Source organism: Megascapheus bottae, chromosome X (assembly GCF_031878675.1).
Source record: "Megascapheus bottae isolate mThoBot1 chromosome X, mThoBot2.hap1, whole genome shotgun sequence".
NCBI classification, from domain to species: domain Eukaryota; kingdom Metazoa; phylum Chordata; class Mammalia; order Rodentia; family Geomyidae; genus Megascapheus; species Megascapheus bottae.
In genome coordinates, this window is record NC_143547.1 from 104,936,618 (window position 1) to 104,949,705 (window position 13,088).

Consider the following 13,088-nt stretch of genomic DNA (forward strand, 5'->3'; position numbering starts at 1 on the left):
ACTACAGAAAGGAGCTGAAGCCCAGGCTCAAGGGTAGTGTCTACAGCAGGATAAAAACTTGGGAACCAAGATTGGCACCTAAGTGGGGCGTGGCTCACACCTGTAATCCTAGCTACTCAGGAGGCTGAGATCTGAGGATTAAGGTTCAAAGCCAGTCCAGGTACTAAAGGATCTGAGACTCTCATCTCCAATTAACCTCTAGAAAAGGGGAAGTGGGGCTTGGCTCAAGGATAGGGTGATAGCCTTAAGCTGAATTGCTCCAGGATAGCGCCCAGTACCAGACCAGAATTCAAGGCCCAAGGATCCACCAAAAAAAAAAAAAAAAAAAAGATTGGCATCTGGAGCTGGGAGTTTGGCCCAATGGTAAAGTGCTTGCCTAGCATACACAAAAACCCAGGTTCCATTTCTTGGTACCACATACATAGAAAAAGCTAGAAGTGGTGATGTGGCTGAAGTAGTAGAGCTCTAGTCTTGAGCAAGAGCTCATGGACAGAACCCAGACCCTAAGTTCAAGCCCTAGGGCTGGCACAAAAATACATATCCAACTTGGAAACCAAAAGGTCTATGAAAGCAGATAACAGGAAAACCAGTTGTTTCTATCTTTGTTCAAATGTATCTCAGAAGAAGGGGGCTAGGCATTAGCTACCCCCAATGTACCCTAAAAACTCGAGTCCTAAGCTGTCAGTCTTAAAACTCCACTGTCTGGCAGCCTTTCAGGGGTGTCTCTTCACACCCTTTCCATAGGTGCTTTTGGAACAGCTGCTGGGTACCTCAGAGGTTTAGCTGAGTCACTGAGACTACAAATTGCTTAGCACCCATCCGCTGCCATCTTCCTGAACAAGTACAGTGCTGGTACTGCCTATACACAAGAACGCATATGTGTATGCATGCACTCACACCAGATGCCAGCTCCCTGCCTCATTCATAGTGCAAACACGAAGCAAGAAAACCAAGAGTTTGCCATACCAAGACAAATCAACCTTGCTCAAATGGGAGGGATGGCCTCACACAATCCCCAGGAGTTTCCTCCAAGTTAGCAGAACAAAAGCCAATCAAAGACACTCTCCGTTGATAAAGGCAGAGAACCTAGGAGGACTATGACTCACCTGAGGTCACTGAGTCAATCAGAGATGAACCTAGTTGCTCACTGAGAGTGATCTGCCCCTGTCCACGTAAGGGACAGCCACCAGCTACCTCACATACTCACTCACCCACTTGTGCATAGCACTTAGCTTTGGAGCCATCGGTTAAGGCTGAGGACAAAAGCTAAATGGCAAATAAGATTGGTCTACAGATTTCCAACCACACCGATTACGCTAGCTGGTCTAGCTAGAAATGAAATGCATACTCGTTAGCCTCCAGATGACCAGCTCCTTCAATGGGATCCAACAGGTGCTGATGTGGTGCAAGGCAGGGGCTCTTCCCAACCCCCACCAAGAGTCTATCATGGAGTGCAGATCCTGCTAGGACCTAACTGCCTTTCCTCCTTTCACCCCATGGAAGAGTGAGTTCTCTTCCTCTTGTCTTTTAAGCCCAACAGCTGCACTCAGCCTCCCCTCTATCACGTGTTGGGGGTATCCTGTAACTCAAGCCTTGGGTCCCTCATTCTGGACATGCCCTGGCATGTCACTAACTATACTACCCTCTAGTCTGACTCTCGTTGGTAGGGAATTTAGGGGATAAATGGGCTACCCAAATGTGGAACTCTAAGTGAGGTAAGTACATCCACCTTCCCTCTCCTCAACTAAGCTAAAGCCCACCTCTGCTTTACCAGGTCTCCTATCCTTCTTCATAGGATTTCAATTCCACTTATAGTTGCTCCTGTCCCTTCACTAGCTAGAGACTGGCACCCAAGAAGCAGAGCAGATGGCCAAGTTTGAGTAGTCTGCTTCCTTTTTGTTCGATGTGTCACAGCAATGCATTTCCGGTGCAGCAGGCCCATGTGAGGAGGCAAAGGAGCCACCTCCTATCGCCCATTTGGTAGGAAGGCTCTGAATCCCTCCTTCAGCCAAGGGAAGTACACCTATAAGAGCGGAGAATGGAGTGTACCCCTGGCTGAAAACATGGCCTAGTGGTAGAGTGCTTGCCTTGCATGCATGAAGACCCAGGTTTGAGTCCTCAGTACCACATACATAGTAAAAAAGCCAGAAGTGGTGCTGTGGCTCAAGTGATAGAACACTAGCCTTCAGAAAAATCCAAGGACAATGTTCAGGCCCAAGTTCAAGTTCAGGACTAGCCCAAAGGGGAAAAAAAAGTAACAGAAAGGGTTCCTCAGAAGAGGTAACATTGTAGCCAGGCCTGGAAGGGTAAACAGATTTCAGGAATGCCAAACTACTGGGCTAAATCAGGAAGTGCCTTGTAGAGACTGGTAAGAAAAGAAGCCAGAAAGAATTGGAATGGAGGGAGAGCAAATGAGATACTAGTTTCAGTTCGTGATCAGTTAGCTAGGCCCAGTGACAAGAGGAAAACAGAGGTGGTTTAAAGGCGGCAGCAGGCAGCCAGTTAACTGAGTAAAAGACAAGTAGGGCAGTTCTGGTGAAGGTTGGGTTCCCGCCCAATTCTTCCACCAGCTGGTGAGGTGACCTGAGCCTGTAACTTCCCCTCTTTGGACCCCAATTTCCTCAGCTGCAGAAACAAGGAAGTCTCATTCAGTATCTCTCAAAATTCCTCCACAAGTCCATGACACTGAAAACCACCGAGGCCAAAAAAGGCAGTGAGGACAAGAACTCACATGCACAGCCTGCTTCAGCAGGGTGCACTGCACTCGACCAGGCTCTCAATCCTTTGGCTCAGGGCCTCTAGGTAATCTACTTTGTCTCATGAAAATGAAATCCCCAAGGACAGGGAGAGGAGCTACCCTACCACCTCCCAAAGGCTATTCAAGGCACCCCTCAGGCTTGGTGGTAACTGCCTCCAAAGAGGAAGAACATGTACTTGCTTTCTGTCTCACACTCCACCCCATATCCTCACCATCTCCAGATTACACTTGTTGACCAAGTCAGCAAGGCACGCACATCTCAAGTGCTTTTCGACCTGAGCAAAGAAGCGTTCAGCGGGCCTGCTCTTCAGAGAAAAGCTTTTCAAGGGTCGATTCCGCAGAAGGAAAGTGCTAGGGACAGTGCCGGGGGAAATACCTTCTACAAAACCAAGGTAAGTAAGGGGAAAAGGCTGCAATCAGAAAGGACAGGCAGGCAGGACAGCATCGACACCCGTTAGAACTTTCAAGAGTCTGAGCTTAGCGTATTCTGGATCCACGAAAATACTGGACAGTTTGGGGAAGAACAAGTCTGCCAGCTGCTGTCTCAAAAAGCCACCTAAGAAATTCCTTGTGATGACTTCCAAAGTGCTACTCTGACTGTAAAGAAAGGCTAGCTAACACCCATCTTATCTTTGCAGATTGGTTAACAGAACGATTGCCAAAGTGGTCAATTCATTTTAATAAACTAATGAATATGCAGAGGGCCCCAGGGAGCCAAGGCAAGGCCTGCAGTGGACTTTGGAGCTGACTGTAATTAGGCCCCTGCCCTACTTTCTAAAATTGCATTTCCCTGCCAAGGAGCCTGCTCCAGGCCTTAAGAGAAAGTTGGTCCAAGGAGCAGAGCCGGTGCTGCTCCTGGCCAGGGCATCTCTAAAAACAGTCCTACCACTGAAGAAGTTACAACCCAGCCCTTGGCTTTAGCTTACTGGGCTAATTCCTGTCCCTACAACTGCCTCGGCACAAACCCCAGTGACACCCCCCTCTTTCCTGTGGCAGCCCTGAGAAAAGCCCTGCTCCCTAGAGGCAACAGGTGCTAAGGAGATCAGGAATGGAAAGGGTTACCAGCACCCCGCTAACCTTTCAAAGTCAAGTTCGCAGGGGGGAAATAACCTGAGGCACTGGAGACCTGTCTGGACTCACATCAAAACGTCCCTTACTCTGCCTGTTGCCAGCCCTGGACCAAGTTGACAACTGGGGCTAGTCAAAAAATGGCACTTGCTGCACCCTTCTAAGCAAGAGGAGGTCCTTCAGGGTGACTACTAGAGTTTTGGGAAGATGGACGCGAGAGAAGAGGCAACGGAGCTGGCAAGCAGTGACAGCAAACGAAACAGCTCTACAAGATGTGAGTTTCCTGAAGTCCACCAGCAGTACAGGCTGCTCTCCTGCCTTGCTATGGTCTTGCAGGTTCTCTTTCTTGGGGTGAAACCCACACTCACAATGCAGGCTCCACAAGACTGTTCACCTTCTGTCAAGAGCAAGGTGAAGGTCCTGGGGGCCAATGTGGTACTAGCTGTGCCTAAAGGGCCAAGAGGCCACCACAGGGGAAGGATGGGGAAAAGCTGTGGTGAAGCAGCAGGCTTTCTGCCCTAGAGACTCAACACGGCGACCAGGGAAGGGACATGTGGCTCCCACGAGGGAAGGGACAAGGGCCAGATGGTGTGTCAGCTATACCTGCAGTGGCCCTACACAATTAACAAAAGCTTATGTTTAGGAGAGAAGGTAGAAAGATTGCCCCTTTCATGTCACTCAAGAGGGAAGTGCTGGACCACCTGGTCTAGCGGAAAGGAATTCAAATTCATGTCCTCAATGGAAGGAAGCAGACTGGAGAAAAAAGGCATCATTCACACTCACACATAAACACATGTGTGCGCATGCACGCACGCACGCACGCACGCACACACACACACACACACACACACACACACTAAAATAAAAGGTTGCAGAAAAGCCAAAGGCAGAAGGATGCGCAGCCCCTCATCCTGTGGGTCTCTAAGACCCCAGAAGCATAACGTGGGAAATAGTTTGGTAGACTGATAAACTCTGGTCCCCAAAGTGCTTTCCTCCGTTTTACTAGAGGCAGGGAAGATATCAGTCATCTAGAATTGGTTGTTTCTCCTGAATGGGCATGGACACCAGGGATGATGAAGAGAAGGGAGGGGGACATCTCCGCCCGCCTCCTTCAGCCGGGTAACGGAGTACGTCGGAAGTCACCAGCGGTGCATATACCTCCCTCTTCTCCCCTCCCCTCCGGACTATGGCGTTCCATCCAAGTAACAAAATGTAACATTCAAACCCCGCAAAGTCCGGGGGTGTCAGGGTGGGGGAGAAGACCTAGGAAGAGCTGAGAAACTGGCAGAGCGGAAAAAAAAAGGTGGAGGGGGGCCCGAGGGAGAGGGGGGTAGGGAGGAGGGAGGAAAAGAGGCAGGCGGCGGAGGGGGGGGGAAGGCGGAGGGGGGAAGGGGATGAGCAGAGAGGGAAGGAGGGAGAGGGAGATGGAGGGAAAGATCTAACGATACAGACGCCTTTGCACTCACCCGTGTTGTACACGTGCAGTTCGTCCACTATTCCTTCATTGCCACCGCCAAACACCACGATGAGCTCCTTGATGGCCACGGCTCGATGGCCATGGCGAGGTCGGGGTACAGGACCCGACCAGCCCACCACTCGCTTCCAGCGGGGCTGTAATAGCACCGCCGGCGAGTTGGCGGGCGACACGGCCGAAGCCATAGTAACAGGACAGGGTGAGGTGGGAAGAAGTCGTCAAGCGGGAAAGGAGCCCCTCAATGCCGCACACACACCCCCTTTGCTCTAAGGCAGCTCTCACGGAGAAGCGGCGGTTCACACCGCGGTAGATGACTCCATGGAGGCCGCCATCTTAACTACTCCCCTACCCTTTGCCTCTTCCCGTTCTTCTCGCTCACCCGGTCTTCTCGCAAGATTCTCCCAACTCTCGAGCACCTACGCTCAAAAAGCCGGAGGCCACCGAGACCCGCCGCCCTGACTATTTGCCCGGATCCTCCCGCTTACAAGCTCCGACGAGAGGCTCTGGGAGCCGCCATCTTGAGACGCCTCTCTCTCCTCCCTTCCTCAGTCGTAGCCCTCCCCCGCCGGAAATGGCGGAGCCCCGGCCCGGTTCCCACACCCCCAAGTGCTCGGCACTGGCTGGCTTCCGGGGCGGGTGGAAAGGAGCCACAAACGCCGTGATCGTCCCCTCTCCGCCGGCGCTTAAACCACCATTGTGGGAGCCGCCATCTTGAGCCCGACCCGCTTCCCCGCCCAACACAGTATAAGCACCGCTCCCCAAGCAACCTCAACCCTCCCAGGGAAGGGAGACGCGACAGAAGCCGATGAAAGCACAGCGATGCGTCGGCGGCTTCCCGAGAGCACGGGCCGTACAGCTCGTGAGGTCTTGCACCCCTCCGTTCACTGCGTGTCTGAGGCAGCTCAGGCTGCGCCTGCCACCCTGGGAGCCGCCATCTTGAGACTACCTCCCCCCTTCCCCCCCTGTTCTCTTCCTCCTGCGTTAGGTTCTTCCAATGCAAGCCAAAAGCCGGGCAGTGTCCAGTCTTCGCTTCCCTCTTTAGGACTCCTTCCCACAGAAGCCGATGCAAAGAGCCAGAGCTAGGCCCCGACGTGGCAACTGTACGGCAGGAGAAGCAGTAACGGCAGGGTACTCATGCCTCCTCCCTGGGAGCCGCCATCTTGTGTAAAGAAGTAACAACTAAACATGGCGGCGGCGGTCGGGCGAGGGGGTGGGGTCGGGCGACGTCATCGTTCCCCCGCCCGCGCATGGCTACGCCTCTGGGCTCAGTTTCTCTCACAGTCCCGCACTGCTTGCAGACCTGCGGACCTGGAGCTGGAACGCAGAAGGCTAGGGTTCGAGCTGGCCTTGGGTCAGGTGCAAGTGTGCTCCGCCCCATGTCCCGCCCTCCCAGGGCGCCTCCACGCCTCCGCTCTGGGAGCCGCCATCTTGCCACTTCTCGCCCGGTCAGCCGTGGGCGTCAATAGCGACTTTCAGCACAAAACAAAGATGGCGGCGGCACTTGGGAATGCCCGGATGAGAATATTAAGTCCGCGACGCGTCCCAGCCCGCCCCCTCTCCTCCCCCTGGGAACACGCTCCCGTCAGAAACGGATACGTGCCCGAGGAGTGACCTCTGATCAACTAGCGGAGACCGGGGCACACATTGTTAAAGGTAGCAAACAAGAGATACAGTAGCTGCCGATTCCGACTAGGAAGTAACCATGTTTCCCGCCCCCCACACACAGGGCAGCTGCAAGACGCAGCTCGGGAACGGAAGCTGGGGGCGGGCCCAGCGTGGGCGGTGACGCGGCGGAGCGCACGGGGCGGAGCTGCGCGGCTCCCAGGCCCTGCAGCACCGCCCCCGGTGCCGCCGCCTCCTTCTTATTCCCAGCGAAAGAAAGCAGCTCTAAACTCGCGACCGCGGGCGCCTAGCCCCACCACCGCCCTCCTCAAGTCCTGTTAATCTCAGGACGGGCGGAGCACCGGTAGCGCTGAAACGACGAACAAGGGAGCTGCTTACATCATTCGCGTCTTCCCGCGTCATCTCGGCCCGCCTGCTTCCCAGGGCTACACACCCCGCCCCTTGCGCAGGCGCACGGTCGCCTTTCGGGGTCCGCCCTTTTTCTGGATTTGAATTTGCACCACCAAAGCAAGACAGACAAAAAAATACCCGGATGGATGTCGCTACCCTTTTCGCGCCAATATTCTGAATTCTCAGGACAACCTTGAAAGGTGGGTACCAACATTATCCTCATGTTCCAGCTGTCCCACGACTCCGCCTGACACTTTGCACTGCCACATTCAGGCGGTCGCATACGTTTCCTAAGCTGGTATCTTCTCCCTTCAGACTGTTGCATGAACACATGATGGCTTCACGACTTTACTTCATCTCTTTTTTACATTTTTTTTATTAGTAGTAATCCTGAGTTAGAGGACATTACTTGATATTACAAATACAAGAAGCACAACACAGAGAATTAGCCAAACCTCTTTATTCACAAAGAAAATGGACAGATCCTTTCACATCCTATACAAGTATCACATCTTGCAATTATAATAAAAAGATCTCATACGATCTTTATAAGATCTCACAATTACAACAATTTACAGTTTAATGTATTAATAAAGAAGGACACACATTGCCATATCATACTTAATCAGAAATACTGCAATCTTCTTTCCATGTATTAAATATATTATATTTCACTTTATGCACTTACAAACACTCATATAAAAAGGTCATAAAGGACTGTAGCACAACCAAACACCCCTGATTATAATATTGCCATGCCACCATGGCAATATGTCTATGCTTCAGCTGGAGTGACAGTACACTTCTAGACACTCTCCTATCTGCTACAATTCAGGGTGGCAAGCTGGGAACAAAAGTTAAACATTCTCCACTTCACTGAGGAGAAAATCCAGCAAAGGTATGGAAACCAACTCTCCTTTCTTGAGATAGCAAAGAATCTATCTGAAGCCAGGCTGAAAGTGTTAAGTAATCAACTGTCCAAGTCCCCCGGACAAACTAGGTGGGTTACTGTGTAGCTTACATTTGTTTTAAAACCATATACTAGTATAGATAATACAAAAGTAAAACAATCGTTAGCACTATTGGAAAAGATGAAAGACTGAAAAAAGTAACAAAAAGCAAAGGTTAAACCACTCCTCCAGACCACTCAATTGCTATAACTCTTGCTCTGTGGCATACGTTTCGTCTAGCTTCTCTTGACACCTGGCAGATAATACTTCAACGGCACTGACTTTTGGGTCTGGGGTCTTTTGGACAAGTCACACAAGTTGTAAATATATATTTGACATAGTATCTCACTGTGACTCAGTCTGGCTGTAACACTGAAACCCCTCTTGACTCCGCCTTCAGAGTGCTGGTATTGCAAACATGCTCTACCAAGCCGAGTTAAGTATGAAAGTCTTCCAGGTAAGGGGCTTCCATCAAGACTTGCTTGTTATCGTGAACTGCATGCATTAACCAGCAGCCACTCTCACGTGGATGGTCCTTCAAATCTGACCAAGACACTGATTTTCACTACGTGCTAGTGCCTCATGCCTGTAGCCCTAATTACTCAGGAACCTGAGATGCCAGAATCAACTTGTGAAGGTACTGTTACTTCCCACATTTTGAAGATGAGCACACTGACACTTAGAATGGTATAGTTACTAAATGGGACAGCAAGGACAGGAAGAAAGACTGGTGTGGGAGGAGGGGGCCCTTGAGGGCTCTCCTTCATGTCTGTTTACCTCCTTGTATGAGTCATTTTCATAGAATTGAACATCTTCTTCCACCAGTGTTATTACATTTCGGGCCAGGTCTGGTTGTGTACATCATATACTGACAGGACATAAGGTAGAAACTGGCAGATTAGGATTTCAAGGCCAGCTTAAGTGTTACACAGCAACCCCCTGTCCTAAGAAGAAAACAGCCAAGGCTGGGCGCCTATGGCTCACGCCTGTAATCCTAGCGATTCAGGAGGCTGAGATCTGAGGGTCAAGGTTCAAACCCAGCCTGGGCACAAAATATAGTTAGACTCTTATTTCCAGTTAATCACTAGAAAATTAGAAGTGGCTCTATGGCTCAAGGGGTAAGGCTATAGCCTTGAGCTGAAGAGCTCAGGGATAGTGCCCAGGCCCAGACTCCAAACCCCATGTCCCACAAAAAAAAAAAACAACAAAGAAACAAAGAAAAAGAAAACAATATACATCTCTACTACTTTGCTGACTCACATTGCAACAGGTCCTACAACCATTAACAGTGATAGTCTGGTTCTCTGACTGCAGGCATTGGAAGGTTTTGTCATGGAACAGAGAAGAAAGATGATTTGGGGTTCTACACTGCAAGTAGGATAGAAGGGGAAGTTTTTACTCTCTTCTAGTGCAAGCCACATAGTCAAACATTGTACGGTTTGTAATGTGTTTTAGCTTATCTGGAGATTTGATTAAAAAGGGCATTGTGGGGCTAAGGAATGTGGCCTCATAGTAGAGTGCTTGCCTGCATGCACGAAGACCCGGATTCAATTTCTCAGTACCATATACACAGTAAAAGCTGTGGCTCAAGTGGTAGAGCTCTGGCTTTGAGAAAACCACAGCCCAGGACTCAGAGAAAAAAAAAAACAACAGACTTTGTGCCTTTGCACTGATGGCTCATGTCTGTAATCCTAGCTACTCAGGAGGCTGAGGTACAAAGGATGTACAGTTGAAAGTTAACTGGGTAGAAAAGTCTGTGAGACTTCATCTTCCAAAGAACCAGGAAAAGGACTGTTCACATCAACTCTTGTCCATAAATGTCCATGGAAACAATACTCATAAAACTCCAAAGGTAGCCAGCCAGGCACCAGTGCCTCACGCCTGTAATCCTAGCTACTTAGGAGACTAAAAGTTAACTTGGGCACTAAAGTCCATGAGACCCTTATCGGTGACTCTGTGGCTCAAGGGGTAGAGTGGTAGCCTTGAGCTGAAGAGCTCAGGAACAATGCCCAGTCCCAGAGTTCAAGTCCCAGGATTGACCAAAAAAATAAAAAAAGCTCAAAGGTAGCCAGGCACCACTGGCTCACACCTGTAATAATCCTAGCTGCTCAGGAGGCAGAAATCAGAGGATTGTGGTTCAAAGCCAGCTCTAGCAGGAAAGTTTGTGAAGTGTTTTGTTTTGTTTTTCAGACTTAATGCTTGAATTCAGTGTTCCCTCACTGTTCTTGAGTTCTTTTTGCTCAAGGCTAGCACTCTACCACTTTGAACCACAGCTCCACTTCCTGTTTTTGAGTGGTTAATTAGAGATAAAGAGTCTTACAGGCACTTTTCCGCCTCAGCTGGCTACCAACTAAGATGCTCAGATGTCAGCCTCCTGATTATAGGCATGAGCCATTGGTGCTAGCTGTGAGACTTTTTCTTTCCCTTCTTATCTGTAGAACACACAGTACAGTGAGAGGTGAATTACTCACAAAAGCCAGAAGTGATGTTCTGGTTCAAGTGGGAGAACACTGGCCTTGAACAAAATGAAGCTCTGGGATGGTGCCCAGGCCCAGAGTTCCAACCCCAGGACTGGCACACACACACAAAAAGGTTTTGTAGCTGGGCTGGAAACTTGTATATTTCTACTCCATTTGACTAGAGGTGAGGGGAAGGAGGGGGCCTTCCTGAGCTCTACCAAATGCAGTGAGCAGGAGTTTGTAGTGTGTAGAGTCAAGAGAGGGAAGATGCAAAGCCTGTATGCAATGGAGACGTCTAGATGCAGTGAGCTAGAAGGTGAGGACACACTAGGTTTCAGTCTTATTTACTCTTTGTCTGATGGAAACTGTGGGTGGATCCTGAAGCTGACAAGGGGGAAGATGGAGACTCTTTTTTAGAAGCATTTTTTTTCCTAACCACATTCTTTTCATAAACACAAAGGAAAAAGGCAGCTCAGTCGGCCCCTCGCACCAGCCAATCAGAAAGCCTCCTGCCTTCCTCCAGCCTGCTGCAGCCGCCCCGAGGCAGAGTCTTAGCATCTGTAGCAGAAATCCCAGAGACTTCTTCCTGCCTGCTCAGCTGGGAGGCCCAAGAATGCTTTACAAAGGCCATTTATTGGAATTCTGAATAAAGGTGAAGACTGCTGTGTTTTTCAGCTCTCCAGCCCAGTGACAATGAAGCCTGAGTCGTGGCAGGCCCTCTGCCATGTTTCCATGGTCAGTTGCGTGTGTGTGGCCATTGTGTCCATGGGTGTGTTTGATGATGTCTTTGTACAGGTGGGCTACGAGCACTATGCGGAAGCCGTGGACGCCCGCCTACCTGCCTTCGTAGCCATGCCATTCAACTCGCTCATTAACTTGGCCTACGTGCTGTTGGGAGTGTACTGGCTGCGGACAGATGCGAACACCCTGGCCCGGCCCACTGAGCTGCACAGGGCTCAGTACCTGAACCATGTGTTCGCCACCATGGCCCTGATCTACGGCCCTGTTCAGTACCTACGGATCTGGACCCAGGCACATCGTGCTGCAGTGCTTGATCAGTGGCTGACCTTGCCTATTTTCGCATGGGTGGTGGCCTGGTGCCTCTCTATAGATAGAGGCTGGACCCCTTGCTTGTTGCTGTGCATCGAGGGCCTGTCCCTATCCAGTTACGGCCTTGCTCTGCTGCACCAGCAGGGGTTTGAGGTAGCGCTGGGTGTTCACGTGCTGGCTGCTGTTGGACAGGCCCTATGCACTCACTGGCGGTACGGCAGTGACGCCTCAGCCACCTACTTGGCCTTGAGCGTGCTCTCCTGCCTGGGTTTTGTGCTCCTCAAGCTGTATGACCATGAGCTTGCACAATGGTATCCTTTCCAGCATCTCACAGGCCACTTCTGGTCCAAAGTCTGTGATGTGCTCCAGTTCCACTTTGCATTTTTGTTTATGACCAATTTAAATGTTTCTCCGAAACTCCATCCCAAGGAAAGGATGCATTCAAAATGGGGGAAGACAATGGAGTCATTATCTGGCTTGTGAAATTGGAACCTCTCTGTACATCACCTTTATAACAATAAAAAGTTAAAAACAATACCTTGATAATAACAATAAAGTTAGATTTTAAAACCTGCGGGAAGAAGCTGCCTGACTGATGGGGCCTGACAATAACGTTCTCTTGTCAACAGATGTCCTGAGTGTGACAGTAAATGACAATCTAGCAGGCTCCTACCACACACTGTCCAGTTTCAGGCTGTAACCTTGCAAGTGAATTCTATTATCTAACTTGCTGGAAAAACTTTATTTCTGGAGAGGCAGGCCGAGAGACTATTGCAGTTCTTCAGACTGTTGCCATTTTTCTATAGTTTGAACATTTCAAAAAGAAAATGGTGGGGGGGGAGTGGTGGCCTAGTGGTAGACTACTTGCCTAGCATGCATGAAGCCCTAGGTTTGATGCCTCCTACCACATACATAGAAAAAGCCAAAAGTGGCTGGGGGTGGTGGCTCACGCCTGTCATCCTAGCTACTCAGGAGGCTGAGATCTGAGGATCAAGGTTCAAAGCCAGCCCAGGCACAAAAGGACCTGAGAAGTAGGACCTGGGAAGTAGGGCTTGGCTCAAGGCTAGGGTGGTAGCCTTGAGCTGAAGAGCTCAGGGTCAGCACCCAGCCCCAGAATTCAAGCCCCATGACCCACAAAAAGAAAAGGCCAAAAGTACTGTAGCTCAAGTGGTAGAGCACTAGCCTTGAGCAAAAAAAAAATATGTCCAAGTACAGTGCCCAGGCCCTGAGTTCAAATCTCAAGAGTAGGCAGAAAAAGAAAAGAAAGGAAAATGGAGGGGGGTAACCCCAAGAACTTGACCATGCTCAAGGTGGGG

General features: G+C 50.2%; 2 protein-coding genes across 8 annotated transcripts in view; one reads left to right on the top strand and one right to left on the bottom strand.

Moving 5' to 3' along the window:
* Hcfc1 (host cell factor C1) overlaps positions 1-6,187 on the bottom strand; it is a 28,114-nt gene extending 21,927 nt beyond the window's left edge. For all 7 annotated transcript variants that reach the window (XM_090326423.1, XM_090326425.1, XM_090326424.1 and 4 more), the window contains exon 1: positions 5,293-6,187. In XM_090326423.1, the coding sequence (XP_090182549.1) occupies positions 5,293-5,485 (193 nt within the window). In that variant the 5' untranslated portion in view covers positions 5,486-6,187. The remainder of the gene's footprint in view (positions 1-5,292) is intronic.
* A 981-nt stretch (positions 6,188-7,168) lies between these two features.
* Positions 7,169-12,308, top strand: Tmem187 (transmembrane protein 187). Its single transcript, XM_090326054.1, has 2 exons — positions 7,169-7,513; positions 11,183-12,308. Exon 2 carries the CDS (start codon positions 11,416-11,418, stop codon positions 12,253-12,255), a length of 840 nt encoding a protein of 279 aa, XP_090182180.1. The 5' UTR covers positions 7,169-7,513; positions 11,183-11,415; the 3' UTR covers positions 12,256-12,308.
* Positions 12,309-13,088: the final 780 nt, after the last annotated feature.